Raw genomic sequence first — 15,911 nt, 5'->3', positions numbered from 1 at the left:
ATCGAATAGTTCCTGTGTATATTTGAAATTCGATTTCTCAGAAACCATTCAACCGATTATGCTCAAATTTTGCATTTTGTCACGTGAAATTACATATTTTAAAAGGATGTAAAAATTTTATAACTCTCAATTTAAATTTTGTCACTGCTATAAAAGATTTAGCAGGTATGCTCAACCATTCCTGAAATTTTGCAGCAGTTTTTTCGTGTCAAGAATTTTTTCTATACATTATCGGCAAAACACTGTTGAAAATAAAAATTTTAAATAAAAAATATATAAAAGGAGCTAATATAGAGAAAAACAAGTTTTTCTAAAGGGGGGGCGAGTAAAAGTCTGTTTAATTAAATTTAAATTAAGTCGTTCAAAAAATCGGACGATAGTATTTTAAATCTGTTTTCTTTCTTTTAACGTCTTATTTGAATTATCAAACAAATATACGTCTAAAATACATAAAATTACAATAGAAAAGCAATAAATAAAATTTTAAACGAAGTTCGTTTAAAAACTAGAAAAACTTCTATTAGCCTTTTTGTACCGAAACTTTGAGGCAATGCTTAATGTTCAAACTTCAATATTCTTATTCAATTAAAAATAATAATAAAAATAAAAGAAAAAAATAACCTCATTAAATTTAACTTTTGAAAATTATTGTAAACCCTTGATTCTCCTCCCTTTCAAAATACTGTCTTAAAAACTGCTGTTTACGTCATGCGCAACTTTGCACTAATATTTCGGCTGCTGATCATTTACACTCTTGGAGTTAACTTGCTTGATTAAAGCTTAAAATTGAAGTTTCTTAATCATATTCTGTTTTATTGTTTCAAGCTTAAGATTTTTCCCTTTCGTTGATATAAAAAGTAGGTTCAGTTTAATTGCATTTCATTTGCCTTATTAAGTATTTAATTTACGCATTGTTATTTGTATTTTTAAGATTATCAATTAATATTAACTTAAGAATTTAAAACTTAAATTTATGATTGGAACACCCTTACCCGAAGGACATTAAATAGTTATTATGCTCCCTTCTTAATATCAGTAGGCTTCAAGTAAACACTTAAACTATAATTTAAATTTAATTCTCAATACTTTAAGTTTTTACTGTTATTACTATTTTACCTTCATTATTATTATTTTTTTTTTTGGATGTATGAGTTGCCGATAGATTCAAGTAAATAGCATTTACAATGCATTTATAGTTATTATAAAAAATGGAAATTAGCACTAACATTAGTTAGATTTACATTAATACCAAAATATAGCTCAGCAAATAAAAATAATATTTCAGAAATTAAAGATTTATCCATTTTAAAAAGTTTTATGAGGCTCCAGACTACTTAGCAGGATTTTAAAATAGAAACTGTGTATTACTATATCTTGAATCTGATTTTTGCCAAACGTAGCATTTATAATACATCGGATTTTAATGTACATACTACTACTCGATCTTATTGATTTGAATGTCTAACTTTATGAGGGATTCAGTTCCTAGACCCTTAAAATAGGAGAAGCGCCTGCCATCTGCAAAATATGGTTCGAATAGCGAGATTAAGGTCATTTTACAAATTATTACTTAATTTTAAATTTCAAAGTGCAAGTGCTTTCAACAATATACTCGTACAATTATTGTTGAAAAGGTAAGAAGTGCTTTATTACGATTTTTTTTATTCAAATGACGATTCTTACGTCTTGAAATGACAGGTCTTCAAACGACAATTTTTATAAATATTCTTTTTAAAAAAAAAATAATAAATCAGGTAACAAATGCATGTATACAAGAAAAAACTACTCAAGAAAGTCTCAAAACACTATGATCACATTGTGAGCCCAATGGCTTCAAAATAAACTTGCATAAGTGACCCGGAAGTCAATAAAGAGCTTGCAGTGCACCCTAGTGTAGAAAATACTATCCATTCGCCTGAATCGTTTTTAAAAATTGAAACTTTTGATTGAAGTGAAGCTTGGTTGTTGGAGAGAGGATATATTTTTGATCGACTAATTAAAATTTCCATCTGAAATAATCAACAGTTTTTCACGTAATATTATACCACTTTTAATTAGTAAGTTTATGAAGTTAACTAACCGTTTTTCTTATTATAATATTTATTATTGAATTGTTTCTTTTAGAATTCTCTCATATGATCAATGTACTCTAAACATTTAAACCTTTCTAGCCATTTTTTTTTTTAATTCCATGAGCTATTTTAGTGATAACAAAATTTCTATGTCTTTTTTTTTCTTACCCAGATAAATATTATACAAGCGTTTGGCTAAATTATGACTGAAAACGAAGCTGAGTTATTGGACTACGAAGATGAAGATGAACAGGAAACTACTGTACCTGAAACAGTAGTTGAGACAAAGAAACCAACCGGTGGTTATGTTTCAATACATAGCTCCGGATTTCGAGATTTCCTACTGAAACCAGAGCTACTAAGAGCAATTGTTGATTGCGGGTTTGAACATCCATCTGAAGGTATGTGTTGTTATAAAGTTAAAGTTTTGAACAGCTGTAACATTACAATTGTGCTTTAACTGTTATTAAGTTAAGTCCGGATTCTCTCAGATGACCGAAACACTCGGTAAAAGCGTACATTATAAAAAAGTAAAGGTACAATTGTAATATATTCAACACTAAACATAACAACGCTTAATATATGCCTATTTCTACCATATGACTGGACTTAGTTTCTTGATTGAATTTATGAAATATGGATGTTAGTATTAAACTATAAAAACTTGATTATAATGAAACAAAATTGTGTATTGCTAATTTTTATTGTATTACAAACACAAAGAATGAGAATTTTTAATTCATCGCACAAGGCATATTTTACATATATGGGATTTTTCCATTGTACATTTTCCGCAAACATATTTCTTCTAATTATTCTTATAATTTATATTATTTCTTCTAAAAACTTGTGTTGTCTTAATTGTTTCGACATTTTTCTGGGTTAAAACCAACAACAGTTAGTTAGAAATGAAGTAAAGCTATCAAAATAAAATGTAAGCTACTTACCAAAACATTTTGTTTTTGTCTCCTTTTCTTGTACAAAAGGGCCAATCTAAAATTTTTGGTACTTTCTTGAAATGTGAATTCAGTTATTCTGATTAACAACACAACAGTCTTTGCAGAAATGTGCTACTCATCGAATGCAATATGTTGGAACAGGAATTAAATCGTAATTTCTGTTCCAATTACCGTTTAAAGCAATTATGGCCTAACTACCACTACAAAAATTTAACAATTATTCACTGGTATATAAGACATGCTAACTTGATTCAAACGCGAGATGCGGTACCTTTTGATAGACAAAGGTTGCAGGGCTCGAAAAACCGCCCGTCCTCGGCGGTCAAAAATTTCACGCGGACAACAAATTTTTCGAATCAGACGTCCGCGATTTCAAAATTAATTATTGCTATTTGTGTTTTCACTTTTTTGAAATCTAATATCGCGATTCATATTAGTGTGATTTTAAAATCCAATAGTGCGTTTCTTGTACGAAGTAAGTTAGTTTCTTGAATGAGTTACTATCAAGGTGTCTGCATTAGTATGTAATTTAATTATAAATGCTAATTTAAAAAGTTATGTTAAATATTAAACATGTATAAATTGATATTTGTTTATGTATTTTTCAAAGTTCTTAGCTCTCTGTGATAAACACCCCTAATCAAGTTGTTGGATCTTGTTTAAAGATAAAATTCGGAATTTTTTTTGGCTTTATTTTTAAAAATAAGCTGGAACAAAAAACTTGAGATAGTAACAACTCTGTTAATCGAGACTACTGTAGAAGGTTCAAGTAGAAGTGTTTATTATTTTAAATACTGTGTTCCCAAGTTATATAGCACACTTTTATTCATGGGCATTGCATATCTCAATTTTATAGAGGGGCAAAATTATATTGAATTTACAAGAATTTTCTAAATTTCATGCATAAGAAAACTTTTACTGTGCACATCCTAAACTGGTTTTGGATAGGACACGTGGGTTTTACTGTCCTAAACTGGGTAAAACTGTCCAAAACCTTGAACTTTGGTAAAAGGTAAAAATTCTATAGGTGTAACCATTGTACGCATAATAATTACATGTATCAATAAATATTTAATATTTTTTATACAATTTACTATAACTTATTAAAAGAAAATAGTATAATAAAATAGAAAAAGGTTTATAATTTTTGAAGCTCCACAATTCATTGAACAACAAAAGTGAATATCTAATCCTTTAAATATAAATATGCTTTTAATACTGATAAATAATATTTTTGCATAAGAATAAATATGGCAATATTAAAAAAAAAATTTCTTAAAAAAAATATTAAATTTGATCAAAAATTAACCTTTTATTTTTTACAATATTTTTTAAAAAAAATGTTATAATTTCTGCATTACAGGATGACAGAAAAGACATTTATTTAAAAAAAAAAAATTTAAATATAAATATATTAGTTTAAATTGAAAATACAAAATAACTGAAAAATGTAATAAACAGTTTTGAAGGGCATAACATCAGTTACTGACACTGGTGATGAATCACCACTATGCTAAAAGAATTGAACACGAATGAAATAAAAGTATTCTTGAATAGTACAATAGATAAATAAACCTGTTTATGACGAACCAAGCACTTAGTCCCTAATATTTTAACCTGTATGGCAAGGTCAAACTTCAGTTATGTACTATTAAATGAGAGGACCAATTGAACTTGATTACTGATTAATCTTCCTTTGTTTATATTGTAATATTTCTCACTTTTTACTAACTTCAAATAAATTTTCTTTACGGACATAATAAAATATTTTCCAATTGAAAATCTTAAATGACTGAAATTATTTTTTCAAAGATTTCTTTCTGTGCATAATTGCAGTATAGTGTTAACAAAATAGGTTAAATGCTGAAAATATTTTATTAAATATTAAAATGGAATATTTAAATAAGGCCTCTCTTCACATAGCTGTTAAAAATGAAACAGGAGTTCTGAGTGGAAAATGGAGGTATTAATTGAATGTTAATAAAATTTAAGTTGCATAACATCATGGTGCATAGCGTTTTTAAAAAGTGCTTAAAGGTGCTTATTTTCATTTTTTGAAAGCCCTTAAAGGTGCTTTTTTCATTGAGTGTTTTTAAAAAGTGCTTAATTTTCTCTTTTCTGAAAAGAGATTTGTTTTCGTTACCATGTCAATTTTTGCCACATATTATGCAAAAGCGTGGTTTTCACATTGTTCTATTCAACATTTTCACAATTCATTCACCGTAATATATTTCGGTGTACAGTCTGTAATGTATGAAAGTGCCAATCAGTTTACTTATGTGTTTGATGAAATATTTGTAGGTCCGTGTTGTATGTCTACTGAGCTGTGTTCGATGAGATTCTTGTTATCTCAAATGCAACTCTGCTACATTTCGCGAGATATTCTCAATTTTCCGGCTTCATTTTGTAATAACTAGTATAATAATAAAAAAGAATGCTTTGCCAGAAACTAGTTATTGTATCATGGTAATGTAAAAGTCTGAAAATTAATTTGCATTTTGTTAATGTATATAGTGCTTACAAATATTTTTTTACTGCTTAAAAGGTGCTTATTTTTTTGTTGAAAAATATGGCTATGTACATTGATTGAACTTATTTTTCTAGTGCAACACGAATGTATTCCTCAAGCAATTCTTGGTATGGATATATTGTGTCAAGCTAAATCTGGCATGGGTAAAACTGCAGTTTTTGTTTTGGCAACGTTGCAGCAATTGGATCCTGTTGATAATCAAGTAAGTTTAATTAGAATAATATTGTAAATCATTGTTGCAGAATGATAGTTTTTGCAACAAGATTTTTTATTTGGGAAGAGGAAAATTTTGTTTATAATAACCCAAATTTCTGCATAATTTTTCGAAAAATACATGTTTTTTCTGCAGAATTTTTTTTTCAAAGATGTTTTTCTTGCGCATCATAAAAGATAGAAACAAGTATGATTTTTCTATTCTCATTTGATATTTTTAAAAACGTCGGTAATGACTGGCTTCAGCTCGAATTTCACATTAATAATAAGAAATTCAGAAATCACAGAAGTATAAAAGGTAATTTGCTCTAGAAATGATGTCCTTTCTTTCATTTTTTTCTTCCTTTACAGAACACCATATTTTACATACTTTTATTTGAGTATCTTTTTTTAAAGAGTTCTATTCGTGATCGTTATTTTAGGAGTTAATGTAAGGATTTTACGATTTTTAATTTATTTACAGATTTTAATTTGTGTACAAAATTTGAAAGAGGAAATAATTATTGCATTTTTCCACCTACAAAATTCGAGAATATCGCATATAATATTGGAACTAAAAAATATTACTTTTTCAATTAAGCACTTTTATACATTTTTATTCTAAACTTTCTTCAGTAAAGATAATGTTACTTTAAATTAGTTGTACTTTATGTTACTTTAAATAAGAAAATTATTTGAGTAACTTTTTAATTGTCAATCTTTGCAATGGATAGTGTTTTTTAACACTGCGTTGCAAGCTCTTGAGTACCTGTACTTCTGGGTTATTGTTTATGGTGTGTTTCGAAGCCCTCACAACATTGTGTCTCTCTTGAGTAGTATATCTTGCATAAGAAGGGGTCTGTACAGAATAAATTTACTCCCTCCTAGGGTGCTATGAGCATTGAAAAGAAAAAGTTTCAAAAATCAAACATATATACAATGTGTTACGTAGTCTTTCTCTTAAGTAGAATAATCATTGCTTAATCCAGTGAATGATGGTTAGTGATGTGCCAATCGATTCATTTAAATGAATCGATTCTTTAGAATCAATTCACTAAAATGAACGGTTATATGAATCGATTCTTTGATTCTTTTTTTAATGGTCGTTATAATGGATGAGTCTTTATAAAAGGTGGTCGTACAAATTAGTTTAGACTATTTTAGTATTTGAATTAGTTGATCTAAGTCAGGGGCTCTCAATATTTTTCTGCCATGGAACTCTAAATAATTAACGTTCTTTCGGCGGAACACCTGATAAAAATACTATCTCGTGTAGCCGCTGTAACCTTTCCACGGAACCATAAGGCTTTACGGAACACCAATTGGGGACTATAAATTTAGATCTTAGGCTCTAGGGTGCAGAAGCAGAATATTCCAGTTAAGCGGTCAGCCGAATGTGGCTAAAAAAAGTACCAATTAGAGAAACCCTTGCAATTCTTGGCGGAACTCTAGGGTTCCATGAAACACCATTTGGGAACCACTCTTTTAGATCCTATACTCTAGGGGTCAGAAGTTGAATGTTCTACTTGGGTGGCTATAAAAGTACTATCTCGTGTAACCGTTGTAACTTTTCCACGGACCCATTGAGCTTTCCGGAATACCAATTGGGGACTATTAATTTAGATCTTAGTCTCTAGGGTGCAGAAGCAGAATATTCCAGTTAAGCGGTCAGCCGAATGTGGCTAAAAAAAGTACCAATTAGAGAAACCCTTGCAATTCTTGGCGGAACTCTAGGGTTCCATGGAACACCATTTGGGAACCACTCTTTTAGATCCTATACTCTAGGGATCAGAAGTTGAATGTTCTACTTGGGTGGCTATAAAAGTACTATCTCGTGTAACCGCTTTAACTTTTCCACGGAACCATAGGGCTACCCGGAACACCAATTGGGAACCATTAATCTAGATCTTGGGCTCTAGGGTTCAAAAGCAGAATGTTCCACTTGGGTGGTCCAGTTGAATGTGGCTATAAAAAGTACTAACTAGTGGAACCCCTGTAATTTTAAACGGAACCCAAGGGTTCCGCGAAACACCATTTAGGAACTGCTAATCTAGGCAATGCTAATAATTTTTTTAGAATTTTAATATTTTTATTTTTTTTTAATATTTGTTTGATTCATCAATTTTATTAAAAAATAATAATTTTTTTAAAAAAAATTGTTAATATAAAGACCAATAATGAATAATAAAGATATTCGTAAAAAAATAAAACGTTAAATTCACTTATAATAATGAAAAAAATTCAAATTGTATAACGTGAAACAAAATAAAAAAATAGTTCAATTGCGTTTTAAAACTTAAAAAATTAAAACTTGAAAAAGTGAGAGGATATGCATTGATATTCAATAAGTTTGTCTAAAAGTATTCCTAACAAAAAAAAAAAAAAGAAAAGGGGAGAAAAAAAGAAAATAAATAAAATAATTAAAAATATCCCTCCCCCCAGCAGTAAAAGAATATTTACTCTAAATACTCACATTTTTCGCAATAAATAGTTTTTCAATCATTAAAAAAATAAATATTTTTTTTTAATCTTTTCTTAAGAAAAAAAAAATAAATAAATAAAAAAAATAAATAAATAAATAAATAAAAAAAACCTATCTTTTTTTCTGAAAATTTTTAGTTACTTGCCCCTTTTCATAACCCCCATCCCTCTGAAGGCATCTTTTAATTTTAGAAAAAAAGATAATAGCGAAAAGAATCGATTCGTTTCTCAAAACAGTTCTTTTAATGTTAAAAGATATAAAACCGCTCAAATGAATCATTTAAACAGTTCAGTGAATCGAATGCAATGTTAAAGTATAGGAAAACGACTCAAAAGAACTGATTGGAAATCCAAATCAACTCTTTGAGCCGATATCAATGTTAAGAGATACGAAACGACTCAAATGAATCGTTTAGAAGTTCAATTCAACTCTTTGAGCCGATTTCAATGTTAAGGGATAGGAAACAGTTCAAAAGAATCGATTCATTTGGCTTTATGATTCTTTTAATGCTAAGAGATAGGCAAACAGTTCATTGAGTTGTTTATTCGACTCTTGATTCTTTTTCTCGCATTCGGCTCATTTTTAACCAATCAGAGGACCGTTCATTCGATTCTCGACTCTTTTTGTCTCATTCAACTCATTTTCAACCAATCAGAGATTTGCATTCATACGTAAGTTCATTACCCAATCAGCGCAACGGTTTCATTTTCTATGGCTCTCGCTCCTTGACATAGAATAAACGATAACATAAAACTCTGCTTTACTTCATATTTACTGAAATTTATAAATCGAAAATTAAACATATGAATGAAAAAATTCGCTCTTTAATATTAAAGAACTGAAAAGTAATATCTGAGCTTTACAGCATTAATATCTTTTTTATTTGAAAGGAAGAACCGAAACTGGAGAAGACAGCTTTTCAGTTGTTGTTGCCATTTTTTAATTGTTGTTTATCAATAGAACTTATTAATTTCGTAGATGAAAAGAAAAAGAGAGAGAGTGATGCATACAGTACGTATTGCATTAATAGCATTTTCAATTCCCTTCATCCTTCAAGTTCCTCCGGAAACCGGTTGTGCGCTAACGTTGACATCGGGGTCATTCTCATCGGATGCGATTTTTCCGCTTGCGAAAACTCTCACACATACGAGTACCTTATTGGCTAGTTGTTCGCATGTAAATATTTTCAACCAATCAGATTGTCATTCGCATGATACTCGAGTGAGAATGGACCTGTGTCTATTCGACTGAGATAGGATTTTATCAAGCTCCAATTGTATAAACGAAATGCTGTATCAAATGCATATGCGGATGTTTAGTAAGTATAAGTACTAACTCTGAATAAGCTTATAAAGTGTAGAGTACAAAATATTGTAAAAAAAAAAATTAAAAAAAAAGAATCGATTCTTTTTCAAAAACGAACTTGATGAATCGATTCACAAAAAAGAGTTGATTGAAATATCGATTCGTTCGTTTTTCGCACATCACTAATGATGGTTGCAAGTTGTGCGCGAAAAAGAATAATTTGAATTAATCGAAGGGGGGGAAAATAATGAATCTTGGAAACAATAAGCAGGGGTCTGTCCAGACATTTTGTGAAAGGTCCGTTTTTCATGAAATTGTGAAAAAATTACTCGCATTCTTTCAACCAGGGATGAATTTGTGCAAATAGGGTCCGTTATTGCAAAAAAAAAAAAAACAATTTCAAGGAGTTTTTAAATTGTAAAGACATACAAGATTATGCTCAACATTGTAAAATTATAATTAAAAAAATTACATTTTAAAAAAATAAACAACAATTGCTGTTTCTAAATTAGAGATGCAACATACAAATATTTGGTATTTAGCCTACACTGCTGAACGCAGAATATTCATTTCAGACGAATAATGAAAGAATCGTCGGCCGAAGACAAAACTTAATTTGTTTACATCCATCTTTCTTGTTTTCTGCCCAGGAAAGGATTTATTCGATTAACAAAATAATAATGAAGATAAACAAATTTATGAAGGGTCCGGTTAAAAAGAAAATCGTTTGTGAAGGGTCCATTTTTAAGTTAAAATATTTTGTGAAGGGTCCGTTTTTAAGTTAAAATATTTTGTGAAGGATCCGTTTTTATGAAAAGATAGTTTGTGAAGGGTCTGTTAACGGACCCAAATTTCTTCTAAACAGACCCCTGATAAGTTTCAAAAACTCCCAAGCTATTGTAAAATAGGGCATTGATTTGGAATCTCTTAAGTTTCGAGAATTAGAAAATAATAAAGTGAAAATAAAAATTCTGATTTTATGTAACTTTAAATGACATTTAAGTTTTATGGTACTATATAAGTTTCTATATAAGGTACTAGTATTAATAATTGCTTATTGATCATAAAAATGAGTTTATTTAATCAAAACGCTATGCTATGCCATAAATACCATTTAAAAAGTAAAATTCTGCAAAAATATAGAATTTAAGATTGAATAGTGCACTCCCCTTTTAATTGAATAACCCGCTTAATTGCATAGATTTGGCTGGAACTGATGGTATTCCTTTAATAAGAAAAAATAGAAATTTAACAGTATAAAATAATTTTTACTTGTAGTGACAATTTCTGAAAATATTTTCCTACTTAACCATATTTTTGTCTTGAATTTTTAATATAATTTTTAATTTTCACAAATTATGTCTAAATTTTCACAAAATAAGTACCTCTTAAAAAAATCTACACAAACCCCTGTTACCCAATTTATTATTTTCATTTAAAAGAAGAATCTGTCATTTCAAGACCAACGTTGTAATTTAAACCATAATTTGTAAAGTGAACACTAATGTATGATGGTTGCACCAAGAACAAATAGTAATGAACAAGTAAAAAGAGGCCAAATCAGAACTGCCAAAAACTGTCTAGCAACCATGTTTACCTTCTTTAACAATATATCTCCAAATAACAAATTTTCCCTTCACCAGAATTACTTAATACATAGCTGACAACTCTACTGGATTTTTCCAGTTTCTTTTGCTCTACTAGTTTAATAAAAATTCTCCTAGTTTTTGAACACTTTAGGAAATTCCCTAAGATTGAGTAATTTTCCTCAGAAATTCCCTATTGAAATAGAATTATTGCTTGAATATTTAAATAAGTATTACTAACATATAAGGATGCAACCCTCATTTATAGAAATCAGTTTAAGACTTTTTTTTGTTTCTAAAATGTTCTGTTTATTCAGAAATCCCTTTTTAAATTTAACATAAACATGTAAATTATTTTACATTTTGTTAATGTATATAGTACATGGATGCAAGTTTTCCGTCCCCAGGACGGATTTCCGTCTTTCGAAAATGTCCGCGGACGGAAGTAAGACGGAAACAAAACTGACTCGAAGACGGAAATCAGAATTTTTTTTCCCTGTCCTTAAAAATACTTTTTAGGTCTACGTTATTGGTCTACTTTCTTATGTCCTGTTGTTATTTTATCAAAGGACAGATGAATAAATATTTTTTGTACAGTATTTAAACTTGATGTATTATGGTAAAGCTTTCTTCGATAGTTTGCATATGTCGAGGGGGTATTGTGCATGTTAGGTATTTCAGTCAAAAAATTTTCAGTCTTGGCCTTCTCTCCGACTTGCACCCATGTATAGTATTTAATAGGTGTAAAAGTACTTAAAAGTTATTTTTAAATTAATTATTATGCAACAAAAAATAAAGCACTTATTTTTTGTTGAAAGATTTGGTAATGCACCGTGTAATCCTCTAGTGTGCATGACAAATCTAAAAAATGTTTTCTTTTTTTAATAGGTTTCTGTCTTGGTCATGTGTCACACAAGAGAGTTAGCTTTCCAAATATCCAAGGAGTATGAACGTTTTTCGAAATACATGCCAACAATCAAAGTGAGCGTCTTCTTTGGTGGAATGACCATAACAAATGATGAAAAAATTCTGAAATCCAACTGTCCCCACATTGTTGTTGGAACTCCTGGAAGAATATTGGCATTAGTAAAAAGCAAAAAACTTAATCTCCGTTACATCAAACATTTTGTTCTGGATGAATGTGATAAAATGCTTGAAGCTTTAGGTAACAATGTTCATTAATTTCTGAACATCAAACCATATTTTTGAAAAATATCATTTATTCAAATCACCTGATTTCTTCTTTAACACTAAACATACCAACACTTTATCGATGCCTGTTTCTACCATAGCCGGTCAAATGACCAGTCTTCATGTTTCTTGATTGAATGTATGAAATATGGATGTTAAGAAGGAAATAAACTTAAAAAAAGACTTTATATTAATTAAACAAAATTGTATAATTGCCAATTTTTATGTATTAGAAACACATGAACTTATTTGAGTATCTCTTTTTTAAAGAGTCCTATTCATGTGATATCATTGTTGATCTTTATTTTGGGAGATTTTGCACAGATTTTAAGATTTTTAATTTATGTAGGAATATCAATTTATTATCGTTAAATTTATTAACAAATTTTAATTTGTGCAATGAGTTGCAAAATTCGAACGAGGAAATAATTAGCGTATTTTTTCGTCTACAAAATGCGAGAATATTGCCTATAATATTAGAATCAAAAATACATTACTTTTACAATTAGAAATTTTTTTTCCATACTTTCTTCTGTAAAGACGACGTTTCTGTTACTTTAAATTAGTAATTGTTCTATTAATTTTTTATTTCATTTTATAAAGCAGAAGCTAAACATGATGTTTAAATAGATTAAAACAAATGCAATCAAAAGAAAAGCAGTGGCTCTGGACATAAAAGTTATTGATTATTAATTTACAGTAAAAATATTATTTTTAAAGACAGACTATACTAATGAAACACAGAATCTTTCTTTAAACCGAAAAAACAATTTTTTTATGTTAAATATTAGTGGCACAATACAATTTATGTATGTAATTTGGTGTCATGTAAAACATGAAGAGTGCATCTGAATGTTTTTTTGAACTCAAAATGCAAAATTATGCAAGATGACCTATTTTGATATAGTTTACCTATTTTATTATTTATCTCATTTTCTATTAGTATGTGTTTGTTTTCTTCTTCAAAAAAAACTACCTTTTAGAGATTGACTTACTGTGGTTAAAATTTTCCAATGGTATCCATTCATTTAACCGCCTATAGCTTATTGAAAACTGATGAATAAATTAAAAATTGTTACAAAAGTAAAGATTTAGAAGTAACGAAATTACCTAGGTGTACCTATATCTTTTAAAAGTATTAAACTGATGTGCAACTTTTTATTAATTGTTCTGAGATATTATCAAAAATAAAAGCATTGTTCCTTGAAAATAGTAGAAAAGACAAATTTAACATCAAAAACCTCCAATATTTTAGCAATTTTCTGCAAAATTTTACTTATGAACCCCGTGGTAGAATCGTGGCAACATTGTCTCAAAACACTACTGAGTTCTTGCGGAAAGATTTTTTTGGGGGGAAGCAGAGAATGTTAGGCTGGAGAATTTTTCTTCTGCAGAATTATATTTTTAAAAAATACCTTTCTCGCATATGTAATAATTGATTTTGAGTAAATGCAGCTTTCTCTGTGAAATAAATGCTCATGATATATTTTTTTCTTTCTTTTGAGAATAAAAAAAAATTTTCCTTCAAAAAAATTCTTAAGGCATGCGACTAACGGAATTATTATTTTTGTAGACATGAGAAGAGATGTTCAAGAAATCTTCCGCAGCACCCCCCACGAGAAGCAGGTGATGATGTTCAGTGCGACGCTGAGTAAAGAAATTCGTCCCGTCTGCAAGAAGTTCATGCAAGATGTAATGTCTCATCTTTATTCACAAATTTTAATATTTTTGTGCTACTGGTATGCTCTACTTTTAGACAGTTCCAAATATATTATGGCTGAATGAAAAATCTCTTCACTGATGTTAGTCACGATGTTTGAAAAAGGATTCAAATAGCAGTACAGTTGTGGGAGATGTTTGAATAATTTTCTTGTGTTGAAATAGGTGGGTGGCTGGGCATGAGGGAGCTGGTGATGTTTATAGGTTCTGTGGGAGGGGAGGAATGTGTGCTTCCTATTTTGATAGCATGGAAAGTATAAACAAGGAATCCGTTTAATCGTCAGTTTTTGGTTGTGCAAAGACCAATTTTGTGGATGAACCAATTTCGTGTAATGTTTATTTTATTTTTTTTTTTTATTCATTTCACCTATCTGAGATGAATTGTGCTCCAGAAAATGTCCGAATTTTTCACTGACTGCGATCTGGAAATTTTCGGAAATCCGAGGTCCAGAAGTTTCGAGAAATTGTCGATCACGTTTATGTATAAAAATTCTTGTATATTTTATTTAAAAAGTTAAAGCTAGCATCCTTTTCATTTGTAAATATTTTTTTCTGGTTCAATAATAAATATGATTAGAGATAAAAGTAAACCTATCCATAATTATTTATTTAAATTATGCTGTGTACAATTTATTTGGAATTTCATGTTTTGAAAATATTGGTGATTTAAATTTACAAAGACATTAATTTTTTGAAATGCGTCATTAGTGATTTTTCTCAAGAAATTTTCCGGATTTTTGAATTGGGCTCACAATCACCCCGGACCTATACAGGAAGGAAGCTTATGCATATATTTTTTCCGTAATGTTCAAAAAATGCTATTGAAATACTCCTAATTTTGGCTAGATGATTTTAGAAATAAACCAGTGGTATTGTTAGAAACGAACTGTCTTAAAAGTATGAGTTATCCAGCTCAAAATGCAACCTGAAGAATTTTTTTTTCTTCTGTTCTTTTAAAAGAATTTAGTTTCTGAAAATATTGATATATATATTAGGGAAATGATTTAAATTCTGAAATGCTAATGAATGTCTAAAAACCCCAACTCTGGCAAACTAATATAGAATTTTGTTTTAAATTATTAATTTATAAATATAACTTGGTATGTTTTTTATTACTTATCCGAAATGTTTAATGTATTTTCATTTCTAAAGAATTTTCCAAAGTGTATTACAATATATCTTGTGAATTTAAAACTTACTTTTACTTTTTCTTTTTTTCGAGTTTTAGTTATTTACAGATCCATTGCTACTGTGTCTATTATGAATTTTAATATCCTCAGTCATAAATGTTTAATCCTTTGTGGTCGTATGTCTGCTCTCAGGCAATTAATTCCGACCAGCATTACCTACACCCATTTATAAACTTAATACAGTACAGAACCCGTTATCCGAAAGTCGGAAAACCAAAAAACCGGAACAAAATTCGATAAATTTTCCCGCCATTTAAAAAAAAAAAAAAATTTTTTTTCCTCATAAGATTTTAGGATTTTTCCTTCTTTTCTGAAAGATGTTTACCTTACCATCATTTTGGAAATAATCATTAGTGTATTACTCCATCGTTTTTTCGTCTTTTTAAGATTATTTCTTTAAAAAAAAATTTTTTTCAGTTGGGTTTAGCAATAAAAAAAAACTGCTTTTTGTAGCCATTCAGAAAGCCAGAAAAATCAGTTATCCGGAATAGCGATGGTCCCGATCGTTCCGGATAATCGGTTCCCTACTGTACAACCACAAAGGGTTAATTGGACTGTTGATTATGTCTTAATGTGATTCAGTGAACTTTGTACGTATGTATTTAAATTTTCAATAGCTTTTGATAAATTGTTTAAAGAAATATAAATGTGTGTGTATATATATATAAATTCATTAAATACCAAG

The 15,911-nt window shown here is 29.2% G+C and overlaps 1 protein-coding gene across 1 annotated transcript in view; it reads left to right on the top strand.

Moving 5' to 3' along the window:
• Window positions 1–1,869: 1,869 nt before the first annotated feature.
• Window positions 1,870–15,911, top strand: part of Hel25E (ATP-dependent RNA helicase 25E) — a 46,145-nt gene continuing 32,103 nt past the window's right edge. Inside the window, exons 1-5 of the mRNA XM_016047848.4 lie at window positions 1,870–2,057; window positions 2,245–2,473; window positions 5,636–5,763; window positions 12,015–12,291; window positions 13,891–14,009. Coding sequence (XP_015903334.1) covers window positions 2,275–2,473; window positions 5,636–5,763; window positions 12,015–12,291; window positions 13,891–14,009 — 723 coding nt within the window. The 5' untranslated portion in view covers window positions 1,870–2,057; window positions 2,245–2,274. The remainder of the gene's footprint in view (window positions 2,058–2,244; window positions 2,474–5,635; window positions 5,764–12,014; window positions 12,292–13,890; window positions 14,010–15,911) is intronic.

The sequence above is a fragment of the Parasteatoda tepidariorum genome, chromosome 10 (assembly GCF_982258835.1).
Source record: "Parasteatoda tepidariorum strain Cologne lab strain chromosome 10, Ptep-v5.0, whole genome shotgun sequence".
Classification (NCBI taxonomy): domain Eukaryota; kingdom Metazoa; phylum Arthropoda; class Arachnida; order Araneae; family Theridiidae; genus Parasteatoda; species Parasteatoda tepidariorum.
The sequence above is the reverse complement of the archived record's forward strand: the minus strand, read 5'-3'. Positions and strand labels throughout refer to the sequence as shown.